Genomic DNA, 27810 nt, shown 5'->3' with positions numbered 1-27810 from the left:
AGATTTTTCCTAACGTTTCCCCCAAATGTAAGAAATGTAAACTTGTGGACGGTATTCTTGGCCATCTATTTTGGTCCTGTTCTACGCTTACAGCCTTTTGGACTAGTATTCCTAGTTTCTAAAGCATTGTTTACGATAGGCAACTGTATCCTGACTGTCTTATGGTGATCTTGGGCTGCTCCAGCGACTCCTTGGCACTTCCCTTTGCTGTTCAACAGGCCCTCATGTTTGGTATGGTGATTGCCAAACGTCTGATTCTGGGGGAGTGGAAATCTGCCTCCCCTCCCTGCTTCAAGAGGTGGCTCGTGGAGATGGTCTCCTGTTTATACCTGGAAGAAATTCGGTTCTCTACGTCTGATTCCATGGAGAAGTTCAGGAAGATATGGGGGCCCTTTATAGACCACATTAAGAAGGACAGTTCACACCCTGGGTCCTGACCACGTTGTTTTAACTGCTTTTATTCTGAGCTGTTGCCCATAACTGTTATTACATAATTGTTATCGGCTTCTCCTAGCGATCTTTGGATTTGATCTTGTGGATTGGACTCACTGGATTGTGAGTTGTTTGACATGTATACCAGTTGCTTTTTTTTCTTCTCTGCTGTTCTTAATAAGTGCTGGCCGTGTACCCTGTTGTGGGGTTTGTTGCTCTGTTTTTTGTTTTGTTTTTGTTTGTTTGTTTGTTCCTGTTTTTGTTATTGATTTTTATTGATTTTTATGTCTTTATTGTCTGTGTTCCTCTGTCCCACTGTTTGTGAATGTGTAAAAATTTTGAAAAATGCATAAATAAATACATTAAGGGCCATTATTAAGCAGGAGTAGCTACCCATGTTTGCTGCCCCATACCAATCTAAGAGATCTAGGAGAAAAAAAACAATTCCTCTCATATTTACATGAAAATTTCTCTAAATGTTAAAAAAAAAAAAAAAAAAAAAAAAAGCCAAATAGTCCCTGAACAAAAGTTGACTTTTTCAAAAAAATTCAGGAATAAGAAAATATGAATTGGAGGTGAAAACACAAAGCTGGTATGAGTACGACTCAGATTTTGCCCCCAACAGAGCAACAGAGAAGATTTATGAGGTAGTTAAAGGCTGACAGCCTATAGCTATTTTATACACAGGGGAACTTTACAGAGCTTTGAAATTTTAAAAAGAAATTACAACTTGGAGACCAAGGATTTTTTTTTAAAGATATGTATAAATGAGGCACTAGGCAAATGAAATTATTAGGGAAGGTTTGGGCAAAGCGGATGATGTATTAAATGTCTTTCTATCAATACAAAACAAGAAAGCAAGCATAAAACAATATCAAAACTTTACAGGGGCCTCCAAGAGTCCTCAAAAGCAATAACAAACTTATTAAAAATAAATGGGAGCGAGAAGGTGAAACAAGTACAACAGAAAGGATCAAAAAAGTTTAAATCACAAAAGAAAAGCACCCTTATACACAGCTATGGGTAAAAAAAAGGGTTTTAGTTACTGATGTACAGAAAAAGCACCAACCCTTCAAAGATACTAGTGCAGGCCTTTCATCTTTGGGTAAGTGTGGGTAAGCTTTGGGATTGTACCCACACTTATCCCACATGGAGCTCAAGTGGGTGTGCCCACACAAGGCCCACAGCAGTTTTGCCCTTTGGGTTCCCTGCGTGGATTTTTATATGCAAGTGTAGTTTGAGTGGACCACAGAATACCCATGTGGGAAACACAGCAGTTTTGCCCTTTTAGGACCCTAAGAGGGAATTCTGTGGTTAACCCACTGTGGGTTGCCCATAGTACACGTAGACGGGGCTCCATTGGCCTCTTTGTGAATTAGCCCAGGCGGGCCCAGAAGCACTTTTACCCTGAAAGGCCCCCCATCACATTTTACTTAGGCCAAAATGGGTTAGCCAATAAAAACCCATGCTGGGATTCCAAAGGGCAAAACTGCTGTGTAGGAACACCTACATCGGCCCTGCGTGGGATAACTGAGTTTGCCAGGCCCACACAGCTTACTGATAACCTATCCACTGTGTTCTTGCACAAGCATGTTTGTAACTGTGACTACTGAAGAAAATGATACTATAGAACATTTTTTTTAATACACTAACAGAAATACAAGGCTGAGAGAAGATGATTGATTGAAAACCTGAAGGAAATAAAAGTGAAAATGGATCTTGTTCATAAACTGCAAAAGAACTCAAGAAGCAAAATACATATTCCATTTTGTATGATCGACTATCTTGGTTGAAAGGATTTGAGTTTTCCTTTGTGTGTGTTTGAGGGCAAGTGACTCTATAGTGAAGTGGTTTACATGTTTGACTATCGTCAAGCAATTGTCAGGAATGAAGGGTTTAAAGATCTGCCAAGTCACCCATCTGGTTACTTTGACTTGATGAAGTTACTTTTATGTTCCAATTAATGTTCTGATGCACACTACATCCAACTGGTGGCAGTAATGTACCATGTTGCACATGTGTGCCCTGAACAATAGGGGTAGGGGAGTCCACACCCCTACCCCACACCTATACTGTGGGTATGCTGCTACTCTCTGTTTAGTGTGGGGAGCCCATACTAAGGGCTGTCCCACTGGGATCCATGTGGACCCAAAGTGTGGGCCACAGATATGCCCTACATATCATGCTGGTACTGGGGCCTCACAGCGGACTGTCCATTGCAAGGCTGCCTACAGTGCCCGAACACAGGTCACAAGGGGGATGTTTGCAGGTAGGAACAAATTGCTGATGGATTATCTGTAGCCAAATAAACAAACAGAAACTGTTTTGGGGGTTTTTTTGTTGTTGTTTTTTGGAATAGCATTTAAATGCATAACTTTACAAAGACCAATTTAATTCAGACCTGCTATTTTGTTTTAGTCTCTTATACAAAAACTTGAACATCGCTGTAACACTACAGCTGTTAAACCAAACTGGAGTAAAAAAGAGCACGAGTACATAAAAGTTATCACTGAAAATTAATTAATTAATTTTAATTAAGCCGAGAGCTTATTAAATAAACAATAAACAAAAACCAGATGAAGCCCAGTGTTGCTCTTGTAATCACCACCTATTGATCAGCAATGCTTTCCAATTTATTAAGAATAATAAAAAAGAAAAAGGCAAAGCAGACAATATAAAAGTGCGATATAAACCAATATTTGGTTTAGCCAGTGCAGGAATAGCAATCAATCAATATACTTGATCAGTTTCACCTTGTGATATCTCATTCTCTATATAGAGCCATGTGTACAGGTTTGTTGCTAGTGTTAAAAGATTGATTTTCATGCACCAAAGTAGTTACAGCTGTAACAATGAGAAGCTGGTGGGTGTTTCTTAGGTGTACCGTAGGCAGTGAACTGAGACTACACGGTCTTCTTCTTTCCTACATTTGTGGGAGGTGCGTGTATGAGTGTTTGTGAGTGAGAGAGAGGGAGTGAGCAGAAGCGGGTGAGAGCTTACGCTTCCGTTCAACCTTGCAGAGGAGAGCGGTACATGCTGTGCACAATAGCTACATCTCCCACACACAAACATGTTGTCCTGTTTTCATACTGTACAAAAACAGGTACGCTCCTAACTGGATGATTGGGATCTCTGTGTGTAAGCTTGGGTGGATAACCGTTAAAGAGAATGAAAGAAAGTAAGACCAACCCATTTTCAAAAAGGTACTGTTAAAATTTTAATTCAGGCCTTGGGTTATGGCGTTGGCGGTGGCGAGGGGAACGAAGGCAATGAGAGGGCAGAATATGTGTGTGGACAGAAGATGATGACAGGGATGCTGTGTCAGCATTGCTCTTTTTCTGGCCAAGAATGTGGCACAGGAGCGCTGCGGGATAATTCGATGACACGTTTGTGTGTAGGAAAGTGGCCTAAGCGAGGAGGCGGCGATATGTACGCGAATGTTCGTGTCTATCCACCTGCACTTTATATCACAATTATCTGGAAAACATATTGAGCTTTGAGGACTTATTTGTTAGATTTACATATTTTTTATGATGGTTTGAGTGTGCCAATGTGTGCGGTGCATTAGAGTGTTTCGCAGTTTAGTGCCAACCCCGTGTCCCCTCTCTCCTTTGCCATCTGTGCTCCTGGCATGGCTCCTTACTGTCGGTAATGAAGAGGAACCACCCCCACTCCCATCTCCACTCCCCTCCACCCACACACCCCTCTCTCTCACTCTTTTGCTTACTTGTCTGGCTCTCTAACAAACCTTTTCCTTAAACTGTGTTGTCTTTACCCTAACATGACTTTTCTACCTAGAAATCTCCATACACTCCTAAACTCCCGAACTCGCTGCTTTTGAAACATCCCCCTGAACTGCAGCTCCCCTGAATCTGCTTGACTTGATATTGATTCTTCTTTAAACAGAGCCTCTCAGCATGGTGCCTCTTAAGTTCAAACGTTTGAAAGCCTACTTCCCACTCAAATGAACAAATCCTATAAATACTGCACATCTGTGTTCTAAAACCCACACTCACAGCCTAACATTATATATACTTGCACACAAATAAATGTATTCACACGTGAACCATACGCATATATCACATAGGATAATATGAAATGCTATGTAATTGGTCTTATATTAGCTATCCCCCAAAGAAGAAGAACAACATCTCATTGGCGACAAAGATCCGCCTTTATCGAACCCTGATCCTGCCCATTCTACTTTACGGCGCAGAGACATGGACAATGCTCAAACACGACCTGAGCAAGCTCGAAGTTTTCCAAATGCGTTGCCTTAGATGCATTCTCGGCGTTTCCCTTCGCGACCGTCATTCGAATGACACCATCCTCACCAGCTGCGGCAGCCAACCGACGATCGGCGACCTAATCCAGCGCCGCCGACTCCGTTGGTTTGGCCACATTTGTCGAATGGAGCCACTACCCCCATGGCCTACTCTGGTTGACCCGCCCCACCGATTGGAGGGTGCATCGAAATGCACCAAAGAAGACATGGATGAAACAAATCCAGGATAATTTGAAGGCCCTTCAACTTGACCTCGAGCAGGCAAGAACCATCGCCTTAGATCGAAAAGCGTGGAAGATAATCGTTGGTCAAGCAAGAGAACCTGCGGTCCCTACAGCAGCGTACTGGTTGCGCGGCAGACCACCGCCGTTGGTCGCCCGCTAAGGACAAGAAGACAAGAAGATCCCCCAAATCAGTACTGAAGCCAAATTCAGTTTTAACAGCAAATGTCAAAGTTGTTTTATGTCAGCAAAGCTACAATTAGCATTTAGAGTCCTGTTAAAAACTAAATATAACCTGTGTTTCACTAGCTTCTCGTACTACCTGTAGCAGCAATAATTCCAAGTGATAATTTTCTGCATGTAAGTTTCTTTCTTTCATTGTAGAGAAATCCTGACTCACTATTCTTGACAATGTTGCTTCAGTTCATTGAAGTTTGTGGGCATTCATTCATGCACAGCTCTCTTAAGAGGCCTCCACAGCTTTTCAGCTGGGTTAGGGTCTGAACTTTGGGGAAACTGGAACCCTTTTATTCTATTCTTTTAAATCCAAATCATTACCCCTCCACCAATGTGTTTGACAGTTGTAATGAGGTGTCTGTGCTGTTACTCTGTATTTGCTTTTCACCAGACATGCTGCTACGCATTACGACCAAATGTCTGCACTTTGGCCTCGTCTATTCAAAGAACAGAAGTTCAGAAGTCTCGTGGTTTGTTGAGACGCAATGTTAACATGGAAAATGAGGCCTGTAGAGTTCGAGATGTAGCTCTGTTTATTGGAAATATTTCTGCTTCTTTGGAGATCTTGGTCGTGTCCAAATTCATGGGCTGCATCCTCCTGAGGACCCAGCCTTCGCGGTCTACGTGGGCCGGGTCCTCAGAAGGTCGGGTAGGCCGGAAGTAAACGGTTGGGGAAATTGGACGGTCTAGCCTTCTGATTAGCGTCACCGCTGTCTCGGTGGAGTTTAATAAACTCGGCCGTCTGCTCCTTGCTATCTAAAATATAACAGGACACTGGCGTAAATTCTCGTCTCACACTTCTGTTTAATTAGTTTTCTATTTGACGTTTAGTCAGCTGTGTAAAAACCAAGGAGAAACCCACCCGGGGGATTAATGAAGTTTTATTTTATGTAATCTAATCTAATAACTTTAATCTCAGTCAAACCGATTTACTCACGAACAAACTGAAAAAAGCCCAACAATAACATTTTTAGGTTGTCTAAGTGACTTATATATTACGTTTAACCCGAGTAGCGAAAGTTCGCGGTGATCTGAAAATGATGTGCCGGGAGTTGTGCCGTTCTCGGCAGCTTCAGTGACCCTTGAGTTCCCGGCTAGCTATCGAGCTGGTGGGTAGCAGACGTCTCCCAAAACGTCTAAGCACTTTTGCAAATATGCGATATCTTGATAAACCGAGCAGATATTTGATGTTTACACAGCTACTTTCTCATCTGAAAATATGTTAAAAGTTTATTTTGTGACCCAGAAAGGGTAGTATGAGTAATTTTAAAACTTAGTAGCAGCCGCCATTGTTGGAAACTGGAGTTTGGCTAGGCCGCGCTATGAATTCTGGGATATGGTAGGCCACAAAGGACACACCCGACCCATCCTTCAAATTCGGGGAAAAGGAGGACGCATTTGTCAGCTGCATTCGGAGGAGTCTACGAATTTGGACAGCCTTCGGCGCATTGCTGTGACGTAATCAGTCTACAAATGCGGCCTCAGAAGGATGCAGCCCATGAATTTGGACACGTGATGATCAGTTAATCACGTGCAATTAATCAGCAGCACTTGGTTCCTATTTAACATCTGAATTCTTAGGTAAGCAGTGTGTACTTTTTCACACAGGACGCTATGAAAACATTTTCCCATGATTGTATTTGACACATTGTTGCTAAAGTTTCCATCCAACTCTGAAAGGAACACTTGGAACTCACATACAGTATCCTGTGTTTATTGAAAAGATGTGTATTTAAACTTGTCTTTAACAAATCATGTTTTTTTGTGACTGACCCTGAAACATAACCAAGCTACAGTATTTTTAAGTATTTTTGCTTATTCTGCAGAATGAACTGACATTAGGAAAACAACACAACAACTTCAACTGTAAGTGAACTATTGTGTAACTGGTTCATCCACTGTCTCTGCTCGTCTACTCTCTATTTAAAACCAACACTCCCTGGTTCTCCATCACTCCCTTGTTTCTCTGAGAAGCATTTTTGGGGGGAGTAGTTCAGGAGGTCTTGGACGCCATGCATTTCCAAACCACAGGTTCAGTGCACTTTTCCTCATGTTTCCCTCTAATGAGCCCTCCCTTGTGCCAGCATAGCCTGGAGCAGATGGGATGGTTCAGCATGGCATCACCAGCCGACACACTGGCATGTCAAACAGGCGGTCATGGGCCTGAGCATGCCAAGCACAGTCATACTCTATCGCCATATGGGAATAATGTGCACTGAGATCATGCTGGATAGGCTGACAGAGTGGGATACATGGCCTGAGTCGCCTGCAAATCAGAACAAATGCCAATGGACGCTTAAGCATATATGAGTATATGTATAAGTCTCAAGGCACAAACAAATGACTGTTGACCAGGCTGAGGTCAAGGCTTCAAACATGCTCAGAGTACTACTGTTGACACTCATCTGTTCACACATGCAAAATGCTCTCTACCCCTGCAGACACGTGCTGTGCTCTCACAAATTTGCAAACAGACGCACACACGCACAATCCAGTCCATTCATCAAATGGCAATAAAAGGCAGACACACAATTCTATACAACGCTCACCAGCCCTGGCAGTTGCTCCCATTTACACACCAATAGAGGCACACACACCACACCCCCTCCCCTCTGTACTCTGCAGACTGTGATGATGGCTTGTGTTTGGGAGGTTAATGGCTGTTTGCTCCCCACAACCTTCACACTTGATTACTCAAGTCGACTGCTGTCTGGACTGCGGGGGACATCTCCAGGACACCACAGTCCTTCCTGCCACCACTCTCATAAGTATGCCCTGTTCATTAGAAATGTTAATGAAGTTTGAGGACACAGTGTGCAAAGTGCTGGGAAATGATCCTCAGTGTTATTAGACCACAGCATTAGAAATGATTTAGCAGTGCCTTAAAAAAAACATAAAATAAAGGAAGAAAAGTACATCTTGAAAGATGGAAGAGCAGAACAAAAGTGTTCTGCATTATGCAGGTCACATTTTTATCTATTGCATTTTTAAAAATTCAGTGTGGGCTTTGCAGTGCACTGCATATGATGACCGTCTGATTTCCATTTGAAAGTAAGGAAATGTGCTGTATGGATAATTTGTGAAATTACTATAAAGTGTGGGAAATTACACACCCACTGAAGTATTGCAGTTTTTAGAAAAAGTGCCACAACTTCAAACGCTGCATAAAATATCTGTTCCCCAAAGTGGTTAACTTGGCAGTATTAAAGCAACCAGACCTTTTAGTCTTTACTTAGAGAGACTCCAGTGTTGACACTCGTCCCAAAGTGTTCCAAGTGCAGGTAAGAGGCAAAGTCACTACACAAAAACATAAAATCTATATATATATATATAGATTTTATGTTTTACGATCGTGGCTCAAGAGTTGGGTGTTCGTCTTGTAATCGGAAGGTTGCCGGTTCGAGCCCCGGCTCGGACAGTCTCGGTCGTTGTGTCCTTGGGCAAGACACTTCACCTGCCGCCTACTCGGGATGACCAGAGGGGCTGATGGCGCGATATTGCAGCCTCGCTTCTGTCAGTCTGCCCCAGGGCAGCTGTGGCTACAACTGTAGCTTGCCTCCACCAGTGTATGAATGTGAGAGTGAATGAATAGTGGAATTGTAAAGCGCTTTGAGGGGTCCCGAAAAGCGCTATATAAATGCAATCCATTATTATTTATATGGTCATTATCCAGTGACCTTTTTTTCTCCAAGTAGTCACAGTAGCAATGCTTTGTTGAAAGCTAAAGTCTCGAACCTATTAGTAATCTTCTAAAACTAACACTTGCTCTTTATTAGTGGCTTGCAGAAATGATATTGTTCTGCAAACTGAATACTTCTGATTACAGGTTTCTGTAGCTCTCTTGGTCTGAAAAATATCCAGTTTGTTAAAAAAGAATTTGATGAGCCGACTTCTGAAGTTGAACAGGTGTGCTTGTGTAATTGAAATGAAGAGCAGGCTTGGGGGAAACACATTTTACACTGCTGTTGGTGTAAGCTGATTAAAGAGTACATTTGCACACCAAATTTATACGGGAGAAATACTAACATAGTCACAGAATTGTAATGAGCAGATATCCAAATAATTTAAGTAATCATATATCTGTCAATAAAACAAGGCACGAGGCAGGTGAAACACTTGGAAATAGCCTTGCAGAGCAAAGATTTGAGTACATAGTTCATGATGTGCAATTTTTTTATGCACTGCTTGTTTATCTTGCAGCACTGAACACACCAGTCTATGTTCTATTAATTACAGCCACGGGCACATGATTTAAATTATGTCCTGTTTAAATTATCTGTGGATTTGGTTAAAATATATACAATGCATACATAATCATGTAAACCGAACGACTGCAGGCCACAGACATGGGTGATAACTCATTTTGAAAAATCGATTATTTTGCTTTGACAACATCCTGCGACCTTAAAAATAGAAGCACAGAAGAAAAGTAAAATAATTATGCAAATCCGCATGAAAAAGATAATTCGTGAAATTTCATTTTGCCACTCAGCGTACGATGAGGCCACGAACAACTGAATTATTGTTCAGTGGTTTTAAAATGCTTTCAGTGACATTACATACTTGTTTTTTTGCAACAGAATGCAGCACTACTAGATTCGAATCACAAAATCTGCTCCCTGCTATCCACAAATGTCTCATATATGTGGTGAAAATTGAATTTACAGAGGTAAAGACTATGCAAATGACACCTTATTCGGAGACCCAGGGGTGCCATTTTATGATTCATGACTGGTAACTGTGTTAACTACCTTCATTGACTTTCAGATGCAGAAGTGTCTCGTTTAAAAATGAGCGATGCAATGTCTAAATTGGAAGGAGCATTTTGGCTGAGCCACGATATTATATAGATTATACATGTGAGTTTGGATAGAGAGCCTTATATCCTTTCTGCTCTGCAGGCATTGGTGAAGCACCATTTACTAAATGGCTATTATGTACATACAGCAAATGTGGGAATGGAAGCAGAAACAATGTTTCTACTCTGGTGGGATGTGGTGTGCAGGAGGGCCAAGGGTTCTTCAACTGGGGCAAGTGATCCATTTGGACATGATATTGTTTCTGTAAGAGGAAAGGCTCGTAGCAGAAATCGTTACATAAGACTCCAGAAGTTCATATTGTTTCTATGGCAAGAGACGGGGGTTTTATTTTGCTCTTCAGTGTTATCAGGATAAGACCTCTTTTGACGATAATGCCATTTGGCTCCTATCTTAAGATATCATATTTTGTGACTCGCAGGAGCGCAGGCCTATCGCTGCAGATCTAATGAAAAGCTGGGTGTATTTTTGTGCATGCGTGTGTGCATTTGTGTCTGCACGCGTGCCATCTAAATGGCAGCCATCTGCTAACAGCAAAAATGGCTGTGATGGAAAGATATAAGCAGAAAACGGAGATTAAAATACACGGAGACATCTATATCGTGATCCTCCTCTTCATCCCCCCCCCCACCCCACCCATTTTTTTTTGTTACAGCTACTGCCTATATTTCTATGCGCCTTTCTCTGATTCAAAACTACATTTCCCAACTCCATAATGTAACTTGCCCTGTGTGCAAGAGCTCCAAGGACAGAGTCACTTTTTTGTAAGGAACCGTGGAATCGGGAGGGATGTGTTTTGTTGGTGCATGGAAGCCTCCTACAGCCGCATCCAAAATATCTCATGCATGGTGCTGCATTACACACACAAAAAAGATGAGAGGTGGCTGAGTGTGTGTATAGACTACAAAACTGTGTGTGTGTGTGTGTGTGTGTGTTGATGGGGAGGGAGAGAAGAGAAATAAGAAGCAGGGCGGGGAGCAGCAAACAGATTATGTCCCCCAGCCATGATTATCTACGCCTGCCGCTCTGACCCCCCGTCCCAATTACCAAGATAAGGCAGCCTGTGCCCATGTGTGTGCATGTACAGGAGTGTGTCTACTTTCCTTTCGTTGAAGAAAAATATGTGATGCTTGCCCGTTCTTAGGGCATTCGTGTTCACTGGTAGCTATCAGGGACCACACACTTTTTACTTCCCACTGTTCTTGCCCCATTGCAGGAGGGTTGTAGGTGTGGTGCTTTAGAATGATGAAATAGCTTCTCTTGATAGTTTCTTGAATTGCAAATGGACAAGAATACGTGTTTGAGTCAGGAAGATGTTGAGAGGACACCTGATTGATTTCAAAAAGCAGGAAATGAATCATACATTTTTCTCCATCCTCTCTAGAATTTTAGAGCTCCTGCTGGAGCATCAAAGACAGGCAACTCCCATCTTCCCTTTCGTACTGCCATCTGTGCCCTGCTTCTTTGCTTTGCCTTTTCATCCTCACCCTCCTTTGCATGCTTCTTATCAGTGCCTGTCATCTTTTACATCTCTCTTCCCCACAGGTCCCATAGGGGATGCTGATTTATGATTTGAACCGCATTTCCCAACATGCTGCAGTAAGAGGGTCTGATCCCACGGGACAACCATCAGTCCTGTAAGACAGCATGGGTCTCGACAGCTCCAGGTTGGTGCCAGTTCTTTCATTAGAATCTCCGCAATGAGTCAACATGTAGGCTGTCACTAAAGCCTCATAGCGCTGAAAGGAGGCACAATGACCACCTGGACTACTGTGATGCCACTGATTGAGCCACAAGACAGCTCAAGACAATCCATCTGTAATATCACATACTGTGTGTGGCAAAGTCAAGAACACTGTTATCTGTAGGCCTACGCACACATTTTTCAGTGGTGCAGCAATGCCTATGGTTTGATAAAATGCATTTTTTAAACAAATATTCTAACACAATCATTGGCCAATGTCGATGGCCCATTTCATTTGCAGGATCCCATCAGTTGTGAAAGCTGCTTTTGTTTTCCTGTTACCATAATTCTGAAATGAAATGAAACTCCTATGTGGATATGAAAAGTATTTTTTTTTACTTCATTACTTATCACTAATCCTGAGATATGATGTCCAGCTATCTGTAATACAGAAGCACTAAAAAATTAATTAGAAATGCAGTATTGCATACTTTATTTTTTTTAAAATATACAGATAGGAACAAAATTATTATAAGCACTACGAAATTTAAAGTTTTTGTCAGAATTTTGTGCTTTTTTAAAGTGCATTTTGAACAGAGCAGGGGATTCTCAACATTGGATTTCTAAACATACTAGTTTTCAAATAAAAATAATATATAATTTCTATTTGCACACCATAGAATTATTTCAGAATTAAGCAAAAACTACTAGGGTCAATATTATTAACCCTCTGAAAAACTGAACTTGTGAGCCTCAGCACAAACTACTGCTGGGCAATGATGTGCTTTAATGTTTTAATGCTCAAAGATGTAAAATCAAGTTAATTTTCCAATTTCAACTTCAAGAGTTTGAGGTTTCGCTTGAGAAAGCATCGTGCCAAAAAAGTTGAAACTTATCACAAAACAAGAGATGAATATGCAAAATTTGCAGAATTTCTAAGTGTTTCTAAAATTGTAATATAAAAGTATTTTACTGTGTATTTTACAGTTTTGTACTGTTCTTCTAGAATATCATTAAATTCACATAAATAAACTGTGATTTTACATTTCAAATGTAAATTAACGTAAAATCACTGTAAATGTAATTTAAATGTATCTGTCTGTACATATGCATATTTAGATTGTTAAAATACATTCACAAATGCATCATAATTTCACAAATATTTGTCCGTTATTTGAAAGATTGAACTGTTAAATTCAAATGTAATGCTATGGAAAAATATATAAAATGGTTCTTATAAACTTTTTTTACATCAAATAATTGTTATTATTATTATTGTTATTTAGGGCGATCGTGGCTCAAGAGTTGGGAGTTCGCCTTGTAATCAGAAGGTTGCCGGTTCCAGCCCCGGCTCGGACACTCTCGGTCGTTGTGTCCTTGGGCAAGACACTTCACCTACCACCTACTGGTGATGGCCAGAGGGGAATTGTAAAGTGTTTTGAGGGTCTCAGAAAGTGCTATATGAATGCAATCCATTATTATTTAAACCAACTGTTAACTGTATATTTCTGTACATTTAAGTATTATTATTCATATTGCTGCATTCATTGACCTTGTTTATAGGTAATTTCATTGTTTAATCACATTAAAATGTTCCCAATTTAATGTTTAAAAGCACTTGAAAAAGGCAAAATCCCATGTAAAATTAGTGCAACAAACTGTATTATCATTACTGAAAATAACCGTATTTTCATGAAAAAGTTATTTTCGGTTATTTTATGGTATTATTTTGGCGCCCCAGCTGCCGGAATATTACTGTTTTTTTAGGATTTGTTTTTTTTTTTACGGTGTGGAGTGATAATTATTATTAAGAAATTCCAAGAGAACTATGCAGTTGGACCTGGCAGAGGCAGGAAATGAAAGATTTTAAAGACTCTGGAAAGAAAATAAGGGAAAGTTGTTTCTAAAGCCCCCACACCACTGCCAAGACACCAGTGAAAGAATCTTTGAGAGTACAATTCCAGACTTGACTAAGTCAATTTCTATAAGCTCGCAGACTGAAGTATGCCAAGGACAACCTGGAAAAAGCTTTTGCATACTGGAAACACATCATTTGGTTTTATGAGATGAAACTAGAGCTCTTTGGCCACAGAGGGGCTGCTTATGTTTGGAGAAAGAAGGGAGAAGCATACAACCCAAAGAACACCACAGTGATATCCACAGTGAGGCACGGTGGTGGGAGCATTATGTTATAATGCTTAGGCATCTGGAACTGGGAATCTCATCAACGTGGAAGGAATCATGAAGAAAGAAGAATGTATGAAGATTTTAAAAGAAAAATCCAAGTAGTCAGCAGCAAAACTTGGTTTGCATGATTGCTTTGTCTTCCAACACAGCAACAAGCTAAAACACAGGCCACGTTTGGTGAAGAAGTACCTCCAGAAGACCAAAATTGAATGTTAGTGACTGGCCTGCATAAACATTTAACTTGAGTTCCACTGAAAAAACTTTGGGGTGAACTTAAGGTCCATACCAGAAGACCTACAAATCTGAAATGATCTCAAACTCTGGCCTGCGGGCCTAATTACATCTGGCCCGCGAAGCCATACCAAATTATTATTAGAGCTGGCCAACTGGTATTATACAGCTAATATATATATTGTTTAGTATTAAGCTTTGCTTGTTCCATATTCAGTTTTTCAGCAAAACTTGTTTGAGTCCATAAGAAGAGATTCATTCTTAAATCTGGAGGAAGATTTTTTTTTCCAAAAAATATTAATGTTAGCCCGCGACTTTGTTCCAGTTTCGAATTTTGGCCCACTGTGTATTTGAGTTTGACACCCCTGCCTTAAAACAACACTAAAACATACTTTTCTTACTTTGTTCAACAAAACAATAAAAATGAATGAGAAGGTATGTCGTAGTCCAGACTCCAAAACTCCAACACAACAGTGAGACATCAGTGACAGACAGCAGTGTGTGGAGAACAACTTGTTAGTGCTAAAGATGGCTTAACCGCTTGGCTGCCAAGATGAATCCCCTGATACCTAAAGGGTCCAATACACACACTGCTGAGGTTTAAGATATCAATGAGCAAGTCAAGCTTCCCGCATTCCTTTCCAACAACCTCCACAAGCTCTTCAGTGGACCAGGAGGGCAAAAACGGTGTCCCTAAACACACTGTTTTGAACATGGAAAGCTAGACACTGAATCTGTCTCTCTCTGTTTTCTCAAGTTGCAAATCTGAATTTTTGGAGAGGTTAGATTTGGTGTAGAGAGTGTAGACTTGTGACATGAGACCAATGAGAACTTTGCCACAAGGTTCTTAGATTCAGATGAAGCAGCTAGAGAAGGGAAAAGGAGGAGGTAAATAAGAAAAAGGCACAGCGAGAGTCTTTTTAAATCTTCCACATTCACTCAGTATAAACTGCAGTCTGGTTCTTCACCTTCCAAGTATAAACTCCAGCATTGCTTTTATGTTCTGAATGGGCTGTAGCAACATTAAGTATGTCAGGAAATAAAACGCAGTGACTTTGTGAGTCCATATTTTTGTTTTCTCAAGTATCGTGTGATTTATTGTCAAGGCCATACAGTATATATTACTCATATGTTATCATTGGCATTTGCAATCATTCATAGCTACTGGCCTTAGCACTATATATAATTACACAGGTTACCATATACCCCGATGTAAATTAGCAGACAGCTGCGTACATATACAATTTATTATGCTGCTGTGTTTCCACACAAACACATTAGTACATTCCATTGCAGCTCTAGTTAGAAAATGTTCTGATTGCTTATTCCTTTGATGTTTATAAAGGCTTCAAAGAACTTCTTTACTAAGTCATGCCTGTTTAACATTTAAAGAGGCATTTGGTTTGTTTCCATTAAAACAAGCAAAGAGCTAAATGTGAGAAAATATTCTAAAATGAAACAGAGTTGCACAGAGATATTTATGTGTAGTTTTTAACAGGCTGTTTGTGTGTGACAGCACACTTTTTTTCCCTACGCAAATGCTGGAAGGGCTGCATATATTTAATGCATTTGTTTTTTTGCTGGTGTTCAGCATTTTCACCAATTCCACAGTGACGACTGCTAATTTTATTTAAATGTGTTAACTACTGGAAAAATGCAGGATTCATTTCAGTTGTCCTTTACTGAGCAAGATGACTGATTTTAACACGAGTCTGCTTATATTAAATTATGCACCAATCCCTGAGGGTGCACCAGAGGCATTATGTTAATAAACCTTCTCTCATTGGCTCATTGCATCACCCTTGGCCTGGAGTCTTGGAAGATACAATGAACATTAAATAAAAGAAAAAAAGAGCCATCCTCCATTGGAGCATTAAATTGCCTTTAAAAATCAAATCCCAATCCAAGCATCTCCAAAACAAAATTTATTCAGTCTCTCTCTGATACATGCTCCAACTTTCCAAACTGTAGGATGTTGCGAATGCTGACGGCAACTTTTAGTGCCTACTGCAACTCCATCTTTGACATCTACTTGGCTCAGACAAGACATGGTGACTCATGATTTAAGTGAGCGATTGGAAACTCATTCAAATTCAATATTTGTGATTCACTGAGAAAATAAGAGAAAGCCATCTGCTCGGAGGCAAGTGAGACCAAGCAGCGGAGGTAGATAAGAACCCAATTCGCTACAATTTAGACTGAACAAACTACCTATTCAGATTTTCAATGGTCATGACACCGCCGTCTCAACACACACATATATATGTGTGTTGAGACTAGAGATGGCACGATACCACTTTTTTATGTCCAATTCCGATATCATAAATTTGAATATCTGCCGATACCAATATGAATCCGATATAGTGTTTTTTAATCAATAAAACTTTTTTTTTATATCTTGCTGCTTTTTGTATAAGTTCAAACTCAAGTTAAAAAACAAAACAAAACACTAAAGCTATTCTATTATACCTGTATGCAAAAAATACACTGCACCCAAAATATTTCATAGTTCAGCAATACTGATCAATCTAATGAACTTAACCTACTCCATCCTCCCTATTCTGGTATTTTAAAGAGTAAGTAACCTAACTAATAGGGTTGCAAACTCCCAGCAAAATAAAAAAAATAGGGAACCAACCACCCTCCACCTCATGATGTTTAATCGATGTAATCAACTTTAATTTGATGCAGTGTGAAAAAAAATGCACAGAAATCAATTAATTTTGAAGAATAATTAAATAGATTCAACATCTTTCTTCAACAGAATTGCAGACTGCACAGATCGTACCTTCCCAAAGGAAAAAGTACAATAGCTTACTAGGGTATATTAGACTTAATAGTCACTAATGGACTTCTATACATTTTACATCAGATTAAAACTTTGGGTGTACGATTCGGATAATTATTTATTAAAAACTAGACATTTTAAATGAGAACAAGAAAGAAAAGTATGTCTTTGTGCCCTCTTTTCCCTGTTCATACCCTATCGGCCCCCCTGGCTAAACTTTGCTATATCCGCCCCTACACAGTTACCAGCCGTCAACTAAGTAGAAAAGGATCCTGGTGTAGAAAGTAATATTAAATAAATTCTAACAACAGCTTATCAAGGTTAAAACTGGTTTCCTCTTTCTGGCGCGAAGTGGGCGATAAACAAGAGAGACGGACTTGCGACAGAAAAGCCGATCAGCTGATCATTGATCAGTTTCATGATTGAAGTAGCAGCAAGAAGTCGCTCCATATATTGGTTGTTGTTATCGGTTGATGAACTTACACACTTGCTTTACTTCTCTCTGGGATAACTTTCTCGGAGATAAAATGCTGGATTGGTAGGAAGCTACAAATACGCACAGCCGCTCTATCACGTGATGCATATTGCTCAGACGTGCTACAGTTATGAGCCGAGTTACGCCATGTCAAGTTTTGTGAGGTGCTTTTTTGATATTTAATGGATCGATTACATTTTTTATTTCCCTCCGATATCCATAATAATAATAATAATTATAATTATGGAGGGAGGAATTACTCTTTCATTCCTCCATTGTGGATCACATCCAGTTTCGTATTGGACATATTGTACAATCACTCACTTTATTACAGTGTTTCATTAGAAGTATTTAATTGTGTGGATGTTATAAGGAGAGTGTGGACAATAAATAGCATACTAAGCAATGGTACTGAATGGTAGTCGTACAAACACTTACGACTTTGTGTCGATTGTAATTTACAGTGCTGATAACATTATATAACTCCTCTTGCATTCTTTCATATTATATTCTGCTCCTCACTGAACAAGTGAGTTCAAACAGATAAAAACCAAAGTCAACATGAGTACATTCAACTGAGAAACCAGGACATTTGGAGAAATCAGGTCACGCTGGTAATATAACCTGGATACTGCACGTGCAGCTGATCAGTAAGCAGTTAAAATACTGCTACCACTATCAGAAAATAGTGGTGAAATCTTCCTGCATGCTGCACAAAAATAAGCGAGCACATAGAATTACTATTGGATTCATCAACTGCGCATGTGTCTCATGCAAAAGAAAATGTAATGTTCAAGGTCAAAACCATACAAGGTCCATTTTAGTTAAGTATTGACTTGAAAATTAAATTGTTTTTTGAAGGGGGGGGGGGTTTGCTTAAAAAAATAAGTCGGGCTTGGGCTGTGTTAACAGATGGCAAATATTATGTTTCCCCAAGACACAAACTGGGGCTCGAGTGATAAAAGAAAAGGTTTCACATGAGAGTGGACTTATTAAGCTTATTTCCAGCTCCATATTACTATTCTTGGATTCTGCTAGAGTGGCTTTGCACGCTACAGTCAAAAGAGATCATTCTTTATCTCATATTGAGCCTTGGTGCGGCACCTCAGTTCAACCATGAGACATTTTAGTTATTCACCCTTTAAAGCCCTTTAAGCCAGCTGTCTCCTGATTGGCTGCTGAGATTACAATGTTAAGGAAGATCTACTTCACAGCATACAGATCTAAGAGTACAAAAAACAGTGTTCACGACAGCATGTAGGCTGAACTCTCAAGTCAGAGAAATTAATTGTACATACACTGACCTCACTACCATATCAGTATGGTGACAGTATGCTAGCAGTGAATTGGGGAAGTGTTTCCCATTAAAATAAATGTCATGTTCGAGAGGATAAAGTGTGCACATTAAGATAAAACTGCAGCTTTTTAACCAACTCGCCATTCTGAACAGTTATTTCATTGCTAACTCTTCTAAAGCTACTTTTTGATTATTTTGAAATGTTCTTTTGGAAAATGACAAATGTGCATAACTAGTGAATGAATTTGTTACAAAGCTTAAAAGGTCCATTTAGTCTTGTGATGATTTCTACACCCTGTATTTTTCAGTCCTGCATAATGAACAGTTATTTGTAATATCTCCTACGCACTGGGCGTTTCAGTCTATGCTGAAGTGAGCACTTGGATGGATGGGGCAAAGGCTATGGCATTAGCAGACGGAGTTCTCACACCCCACATGCTGGCCATATGTCATGCCAAATCGCATCTCATCTCTCGCTAAGAAAAGGTGCTGCTGGAGGCTGAAAGGCCACCCTCCAAACAGATATCATCAGCCTGACACCCTGACCTGGACAGAGCTGAGGGCTACAGCTATGCTATGTATCATATCTAGACACATTAAGTCAACTGAGCTAATAAAACACAAAGCCGATCTTTCAAAACTAGGCAGTCCAAAGTCCAGACATAAAAGCGGGTCAATAACAGTGCAGTCCATTAAATGCATTATTTGTGGGTGCTACCAAATATTTGTGAATATATATCTTAATGTCATACTTAACTGCATGGTGGTGTGATGGTTAGCACTGTTTCAGTGTCACAGTAAGAAGGTCCTGAGAGGGAATCAAGGCTGGAGCCTTTCTGTGTAGATTTTACATGTTTTCTCTGTTTCTGTGCAGATTCTCCCCAGATACTCTTCATCCCACAGTCCAAAGACACGGACGGGGATAGGATAATTAGCGACTATAGTATGGCTGTGAACAGTTGTCTGTCTCTACTGTATGTGTTAGCCCCATGACGGATGGCCTGTCCAGAGTGTCCAGGAGAGGATACATGAATCTTTGTTTGGTTAGAATTTAAAACGAATGCTCAGCCTGCAAAATCTTTGTTCTGCTGGCTACTTTCTTTGTGGACCAACCAGCAGACACTTCGGTAATCCTGATTTTCTTACTAAGATTCAAGGCTTAAGCTTTTGTAGGACTCGGGAGGCGATATCGACCAGGAGATGTCATGGTACTGAATAAATTGTTGTCTGTAGTTCTGCTTGATTTGTTCCCTCACTGCTTTTTCTCTTGCTCTCTCTCTCTCACACAGATACAAACACAGTCCTTAACTCTCGTCCAGTTACACTTACTGTATATACTGGAAACTCTCACACACTGTTGTGTGACCGAGAGAAGTCCTACCCATAAAAAAGGAAATTACCGCACAAGATCAGTCATGCAAAGAAACAAAGAAAGGTTAAATCAAATATTCCCTGCAAAACCACTGAATTCCAAGTCTGCAACAAATTACTGCTTAAGTAGAAAGAATGCGTAAGAAAATCAAAATTTAAACTCAACAGCTTCTTTTGAGCTTTAACAATAAAGCATACAGAACCTCCTGAACACCGAACCTCTGATGCCACAGCTTTCAGTTTTAAACAGGTTCACAGTAAAATGTTTGAACGCTATGTTGGAACAAAGCGGATGGTTAAAAACGTATGTCAGTCTTTAATCGAGCTAAACCCTTGTGTTAGGCTGACATCTAGTGGTTAACCCAGGGTATTGTGCTCTTTTAAGCATAATTGAAATGTTTCCTCTTCTGGTGTCTCTTCCACATATTTAGGGACATAATTTGACATACACAAAGGCCACTTTGAAGCCCGATGGAAGCTTATGAGGTTTTTGCATTGTAGTTTTATATGAATAGCTTTTAAGTGCAGTGATGCGAATGATATACTGTAATGACAAATGTGATTAATCTGGCTGCAATAACGAAGTAGAAAATTAATTAATGCCTAATTCTCTAAAAATACATGAGGCAGGAAAGAAAACAAAAGTGATTTATTAATTGGTACCTTCTCAGCTGTTGTTGTTAGACACAGATCAAAGTCATGCCCCAACCTTTCCCCCTTCACAAATACTTCATCGAAACTGAGAAACACACCCACAGACATGCAATCATTGTGGCAAACAAGAGGTTTTCTCTACTTTGTCACCACTGCTGGCAGCACTTACCTGTGGGCTAGTTGTTCAATTGTCAGTGACCGTGATAGAAATAACAGTTTGCTATCATTTTGTCAGCATGAGGCAGAAAAACATTAGCTTACTCGGAAAACAAGCACACACCAGGTGGTGCCATCTCTCAGTGGATAAGCAATTAGCTTTGAAGGGGGGGACAAAACTACCGTTTTTTCCCCCCCACAAACAAAACAAGCAACACCTGTGTGTGCAGCCATGTGGAGCCGAAACTCAGCGTCGCATAATAGAAAATAGGGACATCCAACAGGGGAGTGTCAAGTTGCCCTTTTCTGAATGTGTTTGTGGAAAAGGTTGACAGGAAAATGACTAGAATGGGGAATAAGCGGGGGGGAGGCAATGAAATAATTTCATAGCTGAGAATGGTAGACAAATGAGAAAGGTTGTGGGATGGAAAATTCTAATAATTACGCAAGTGAAACATTAATTAAATCTATGTCAGAAAAGGGGAAATTAAAGTGACAAAAGCAAATAAGAAAAACACAGATCAGGTAATTAAAAAAAAAAGGGACAGACATACAATAGAGGCGGGAGAAAAAAGCTGAATGATGGGACAAAATTAACAGTTGTGTTTTTAAAACTAAGAAAATATGGGAGCAGAGACACGGGTAATGAGTGGAGGGAAACAAATCATGTGGACAGAAGAGAGCAGAAAGCGCCACGGCACAGAGTCAGGATGATAAAGACAGATACATTTTAGTCAGAAAAATGGATAGAACCACTTACTGAGGCTACAGTCTATCCTGATACAATCTGGCGGGAGAGAGAGCGAAATGGTGAGATCAAATAAAAAGAAAAGGAGGAAAAAGGATAGAAAGAAGAGATTGGATAAAAGAGAAAAAAAAGACATTTTTACATCCTTCAAGGTACATTCTGCAGACAACCAAACTTTGCTCTGGGGCCACCATCCGGGGACAGGCTCTGAGTCAGGATCACCCTTTCCCTTCATCAATCCCATCAACCTTCCTTCACCTTGCTCCATCCAATCCTCCCAAAGCACAGTAGAAGGCAGACTTGCAAAATAAGATCTATGTATTACAAATATGAAAATAAACTATACAAAGTGGTCTACTGCTGACGCTGAATACCTAATAAGACTACTTTGTGATTATAAGGAAAACTAAAGTAAATTCTGTGCTTGGAGTCACTTGGTTCCTATTAAGCACAATCTCTTAATGGCCTTTTTATCTCTTCCACTGCTTATTGTGATTTTTTTTCCTCATAATCATAATAATAAAAAAACATCCTGTAGAAAACTAGTTAGAAATGGTCTAAATGTGCTGGTTATAATTACGCGGTTTGAAAAAATGGTTTGAGTACTATCTAACTGATCCATTCTCCTCACACTGTGGACATAAACGCAGCAGTACCGTCATTACAGCAGACGTTGCACCACGCAACTGTAACGTCAGCTGCCTAACCTGGTAATTTGAGATTCACTTGCCTTCTACAGCACTTTGGGTTCGACAAACCTGACAGTAACTGACACGAAAAGGTGATCTGCACATCCCAGCCACCTCATGCCTTGTGCACAGAAACTGAAATAGGCTTGTATATATTTTGTGCTACTTGCTACAAGTGGTGTGAGGAAAATGCCATAAAAAAGTGTTTCATCGTTTTAAAAGCTGGGTTTAAAAATATGATCTTGTGGCTTAAAGCACAGAAAAGCTCAGTTAAAATCATGCAAAGTGTCCGTAAATGCCCAAGAAACTTAATGTGACTCTTCGGCGTAAACGGACCTTTGACTCGACTCTAAATGCAGCTGGGAATTTCTTTGACAGGAACTGGTACACTCTACCTGTCACACGCTGATATGTTATGATCTACGTGTGCATGTGGCAGAGTGGCTGGGTTGTGGTCTCGAGCTGTCAACCGCTACAGAATAGTGGACACAAACAGCCAGGAACCAGTATCACTCTGTAGAGATTTGGAGGTCACACAAACACAATGATATTAAAATGCTTTTATGGGCCACGAGCATCGACTGATGTTTTCCGAATACATTTAATTCAGGACAAAAGCAACATTCGTGATTGTAAACAGTGTAAAGCATTTTATAGAGGAGGTCTAATCATGAATTACTCCCTCGATAATCAATAAATACAATATTTATGGCATTAGGTAAAACATGCCAGCCGTCATCTGGCCTACACGTCGCAGGCTGAACATGCTACCGTCACTCTCTATCATTAAAGATATCATTAGGACTACATCTGCCCAATTATAGCAGTTCCTAGTGATTAATTACCAGGATTTTAATTATCTTAACAAGGATTAAGGCCTTAACAGATCAGAAGGATTCCCTTCTGAGTTTCAGACTTGTTTCACTTTAGTTGTTAATTAATTTTCTTGCAAAAGAGCTGTGGAAATCATTAGCATAGCTAAGCTGAGTTTCATTTAAAAGCCGGTAAGAAAGGAAGGAAAAGGGGCTGGTATAGAAAGTCTCTTGAGGATTAGCTTTAAGTGTGGGGGGCATAGCTGAGAGGTTAAGATGTGGCCCCAGGTACATTAAGTTCAGCTGTGTATGCCCCGACAGCTACAGCTGTGAGCTGGTCTCTGACTGTTTGATCCGAGGGCCGCAGACATACAGGCCATTGAAGGGATGAAAAGTTCCATCTTTTGTGTCCTGGCCAGGAGGGGTTTTTATGACTGATGGAAAAAAGTGAGAGTGTGAAGGAGAAAGAAGATAGAAAGAGGAAAGAGAGGGGGAATGGCCTCCTTCATTTATCCCACTGCCCCCATTCATGTCTCTAAGGTGGCTTAAACTCTAATATTCCAGAGTGCACCTCTGTCATGCTCCTCCTGGTTCACTGCTGACAGTGTGGTCCTTCAAAGGGTCAGGACAGATTTAAAGTATCTAGAGCTGGAAGGTCAAACCATCTTCCCCAGAGCGATGGTATTCATTGCAATGAAATTTTAATAAGTCAATAGGAAGCATTATTAGAGGGGATTCATATCCCCTTCCTAAGATTCCATCTAGCTTACAAAATCACGGAGCTTCTCCTATTAACACTCAGGCTGCTTCACATCCTCAAACCTCCCATTGAGCACGTGGGCCCATGAAAAAGACTCCTGCCTACTCGCAGCACCAGGGATGCTTTGGTAGAGCTACGGTGTAACGCAAGAACCATTAGGAAGCGCAAGACAGAGGCAAGTCCACCCTGAAGCTTTAAGAGCAACCTTCAAGGGCTCAGGGTCAAGGCAGTGATGTTGTTAGAGATGGAGCTTTTTTACCAGGATGAGGAGCCATGGGGCTTCACAGAGTACAAGAAGAAGGGGATGAATGCAGAGGAAGTGAGGGCAGGGGTCGAAGCATATTGAAGAGAAGTTACTGCAGGGTGTCTCCCTACAGAGGTTGGAATGACTGCGTTCTGGAGCTAGTTTTACATTTTGACTCATTTTCTCACAGTTAGCAGTTGGTAAGGGATAAGTTTCTCTTTGTTCCTCTGTTTTCTCACATAAATAGCTCTTGAGCACTGTTGGCAGTTAAAAACATTAGGTAACGGCCAGAACCTACTGATGTAACAGAGGGACACGTTCAGAAACTTTTTCCCAGCCAACTACCTGACAATGTTTAAAAAAAAAAAATCATGCTGTGAAACTCAAAATGTCAAACCATTATTCTGAGTACAAAGGCATACGATGCTGAAATACAAAGTGAGTGTGAGGAGACAGGGAAGGAGGCAAGGGAAAGGTTAGCGGGGACATCCACAATGAATCACGGGGGCCTACCGAGGTTAACGGTGAGCTTGACGCGGCCTCCGTCCAGCTCCAGTCGCAGGGTGTCCGCTGACTCCTTGGAGGTGGTGGCCATGAGCAGGCCGTACGCTCGCTGAGACATGAAGCGCAGCGCCACGTCTTCGGCCTCCGTGTGCATGGTGACCGGCATGATGATCTTCAGGTACATGCTGCCGTCGTAACTCAGCACCGTTGCCTCTGCAAAGGGGTGATGAAGAGGATGAAGTAAGCAACGAGTAACAATCGAGGGAACGCTGTCTCCCGAACAAAGGTCGGGCCGGCATCACAGCTAAGTTTAAAGTAGCTGTGATAATCCATGTAAGCTCAATTACAGTCGAAAAATCTTTCAATCACTCACGTCCCGCTTTCTCCAAAGACGACAGCTCTAATTCAAACAGGATTTAGACAAGACGTATATTTGGACGCCATATCAACAGCATAGGATCAAGGGAAAATTCAGCATGAATCAAGATCAAAGCCATGTATGTCTGAAAACGTCACACCAAACAAAAAGGGGATACAAATCTTGTTACACCTCTCAGACATTCAAATTTAACAATTTCATAGAAATAATCAATGCGCACATCCTCTGAATGTCTTTTTTTGTGTGTACACTTTTAGCACACCTTATCATTTACAATGGATTTGTTGAATATGTATAACATTTGCTTAAATTAGATCTATCGGATGGCCTAGGAACGCCTTAGGGAGGCTTCTGTGACCCAGCCCCCTGATAAGGGGATAAAAAAATATGGATGGATATATAATTATCTCATAATTATGTTTACATTTGTTTACAAGAACCCACATTTCAAGAAAATGCTGACAATTTTAAAGTGTAGTGTATTAACACAAGAAGAACAGGAAACCACAAAAAAGGGACTTAACAAAAACATCAGATGCTTGCCAAGCTTAGAAAAACAAAACTCAGTCTGTGCTGTAACACGTTCTTCATGTTCACACTACACTGAAGCGTGGTTACTTTCTCTAACATCGCTGCTGCCATAAATAGACCGCTGTCGGAGATTGACAGTTCCAGAGGAGTGCTCTTATCTCGGAGCGTGGGTCGATATGTGTCACCGCAGGCTAACATGAGTCACTTTCACAGGGTGCTTCAAGCATTTAGATTTTCGAGTGTACAAAAACACGATGTTAAAAGATGCAGAAAAATCCCTCCTACAGGCCAGCAATCGCTTAAAATGCTGCTATTTCAAGAGCGCACATCAGATTCGCAAATCCTACACAACACACTGTGTGTACTTTGACAAAAGTCCCACTTGTATAAAAATGGGATGCCGCTGCATTATTTTATCAAAACAGTGAACGGCTAAAAGAGACCATTCGTTATTGCATAATCACATCACTACAACCTGCAGGGCCCTGTCCTTGTCAAATCAATATCACAGATTCTCCTGTCATTCAGCTAATCTGTGAACTCAGTTTATATACACAGGTGTGTATCTAGCTGAGTACAGAAGTGTGCCTGCGACACATGCTTGCAATAATACAAAAATCCACAAGATGGCAGAAGAACATCACTTAAACCACACTTGTCATCCGAGGAACCAAATAGTAAATTGTTAAAATTATCACCCTTCAAAATAAGGATATTTCATCCTATACCCCGACTGTCCTGACTTGAATCCAATTTCTCCTTCCCTCATTACCCTCCTTGTCCCTCAAAATTCCATTCCGTCATGGCTCACTCACCCCCTCAGACAAGCTAAGACAAACCGCAGGCTGAGGTGTCTGCACCTAATTGGGATGAATCAGAAGGACGTGGTGCTGTTTGACGAGCTCACCCTGCCTCGCTGTGGTGCAAAGGCCACTCGTGTGTGTGTGACTGACACAGATGGCGGCGGGAGGCCTGGCTGCTCTGTCGCACTCCTGCCAACATCCCAGCACTTCAGCCAGTGGACTGAATGCAAGCAAGTCTCAGGTGGCATTTGGTGCACACACAGCTCCTTGTCGGTTACAATACAAGGAAGAATGTTGTCGTATGTGTCAGCACATTAACTTAACAGAAACTTTTCATTGTTTGGTGTTGGGACTCTCATGATTTCCTTTTCATTCTTACTGCAGTGCATGGGGCCTTATATAAAGGAATATCTTTGCTTGTGTGTATATGCTTGTCCTGCTTTTAATGCGATAAAAAATCATTTCATTTCTTTTCTGGAGTGTAGCCAAAACAATTATATTTAGCATAGTCAGTATTCAATTATACACAATGAATTCAGATTCTATAATTAATCCTTAAGTGGTCAAAGAAGCTTCACTCTTGGCCCTTCTTACCTATCTCACAGTTGGTACCAAGGTATCCGGTGCCAGTGCAATCACAAATGTACCGGTTCCAGCCCTCTTTGCAAAGACCTCCGTTGCCACAGGGGGCACTGCTGCAGCGTTTCTGTAGCTCACGGGTGCAGAAACTGCTGACACCCAGGGCACTCTGGATCTCAGCCAGCCGGCGGACATCCCGGCTCTTGCCGTCGATGAATAGGTCACGGACGCAGCCTACGTAGCCGTAGTTAAGGAGCGCTGTCCAAACTTCTGGCGGCAGGATGAGATCTGACTTCGATTCGGGCAGCCCGCCCAAGTACATATCAGTGTCCAGGTCCAGGATTTCACTGCCCTCTGGGGAGCTGAAGGGCAGGCTGCGGCTGTTGACTGAGATTGATCCTAAAATACAGAAAGAAAGAAGAAACAAGCAGCAAGATGTTAACTTTTGAATCTGATGTTACTGACACCTGGATACATCACCCTAACCGCACCTACGTGAATGAATATAGGTCCAGCTTATCTGTGCATGACTGAGCATGCATCTTGTATTTAGTGCTTGACTAAAGCGATTCAGATGGTCAGGACTGAAAATGTGTATAGTCTATATACATAAATGTGAGTGAGCGGAATAGTGGGAGGGGCAGGAGGTGGCTAATTTAGGGAAACAGAACAGGGACAGACGGAGACAGAAGGACATACACGACACAGGAAGAATAGATGACAGTAGAGTGTGCATCCATATGCGTGTGTGTGTCTAATGTGTCTATAATAGGCTAAATGGAGGAGAAGGGAAGCAGAATGCAGCAGGGAGTGGGTGAAACAAAAGGCCCTCTCTCTTTCGGTGATTAACGACTCCATCTTAATTTTCTATTAAAAGCCAATTACAGGAGGAGCAGCAGTGAGATCCCATGCGTCCACACACACAC

The 27810-nt window shown here is 40.9% G+C and overlaps 1 protein-coding gene across 7 annotated transcripts in view; it reads right to left on the bottom strand.

Moving 5' to 3' along the window:
* The window catches only part of nrxn2b (neurexin 2b), a 739753-nt gene that overhangs the window by 351793 nt on the left and 360150 nt on the right, over nucleotides 1-27810 (bottom strand). For 6 of the 7 annotated variants that reach the window (XM_035912885.2, XM_035912888.2, XM_035912887.2 and 3 more), the window contains 3 exons: nucleotides 26900-27283; nucleotides 24602-24805; nucleotides 21596-21622 (listed from right to left, as the gene is read on the bottom strand). In XM_035912885.2, coding sequence (XP_035768778.1) covers nucleotides 21596-21622; nucleotides 24602-24805; nucleotides 26900-27283 — 615 coding nt within the window. The remainder of the gene's footprint in view (nucleotides 1-21595; nucleotides 21623-24601; nucleotides 24806-26899; nucleotides 27284-27810) is intronic. The other variant, XM_035912886.2, reaches the window with a different exon arrangement.

The sequence above is a fragment of the Neolamprologus brichardi genome, chromosome 3 (genome assembly GCF_056152115.1).
Source record: "Neolamprologus brichardi isolate AB-2024 chromosome 3, ASM5615211v1, whole genome shotgun sequence".
Classification (NCBI taxonomy): domain Eukaryota; kingdom Metazoa; phylum Chordata; class Actinopteri; order Cichliformes; family Cichlidae; genus Neolamprologus; species Neolamprologus brichardi.
Note: the sequence above shows the minus strand (reverse complement) of the source record. Positions and strands in the feature narration are given on the sequence as shown.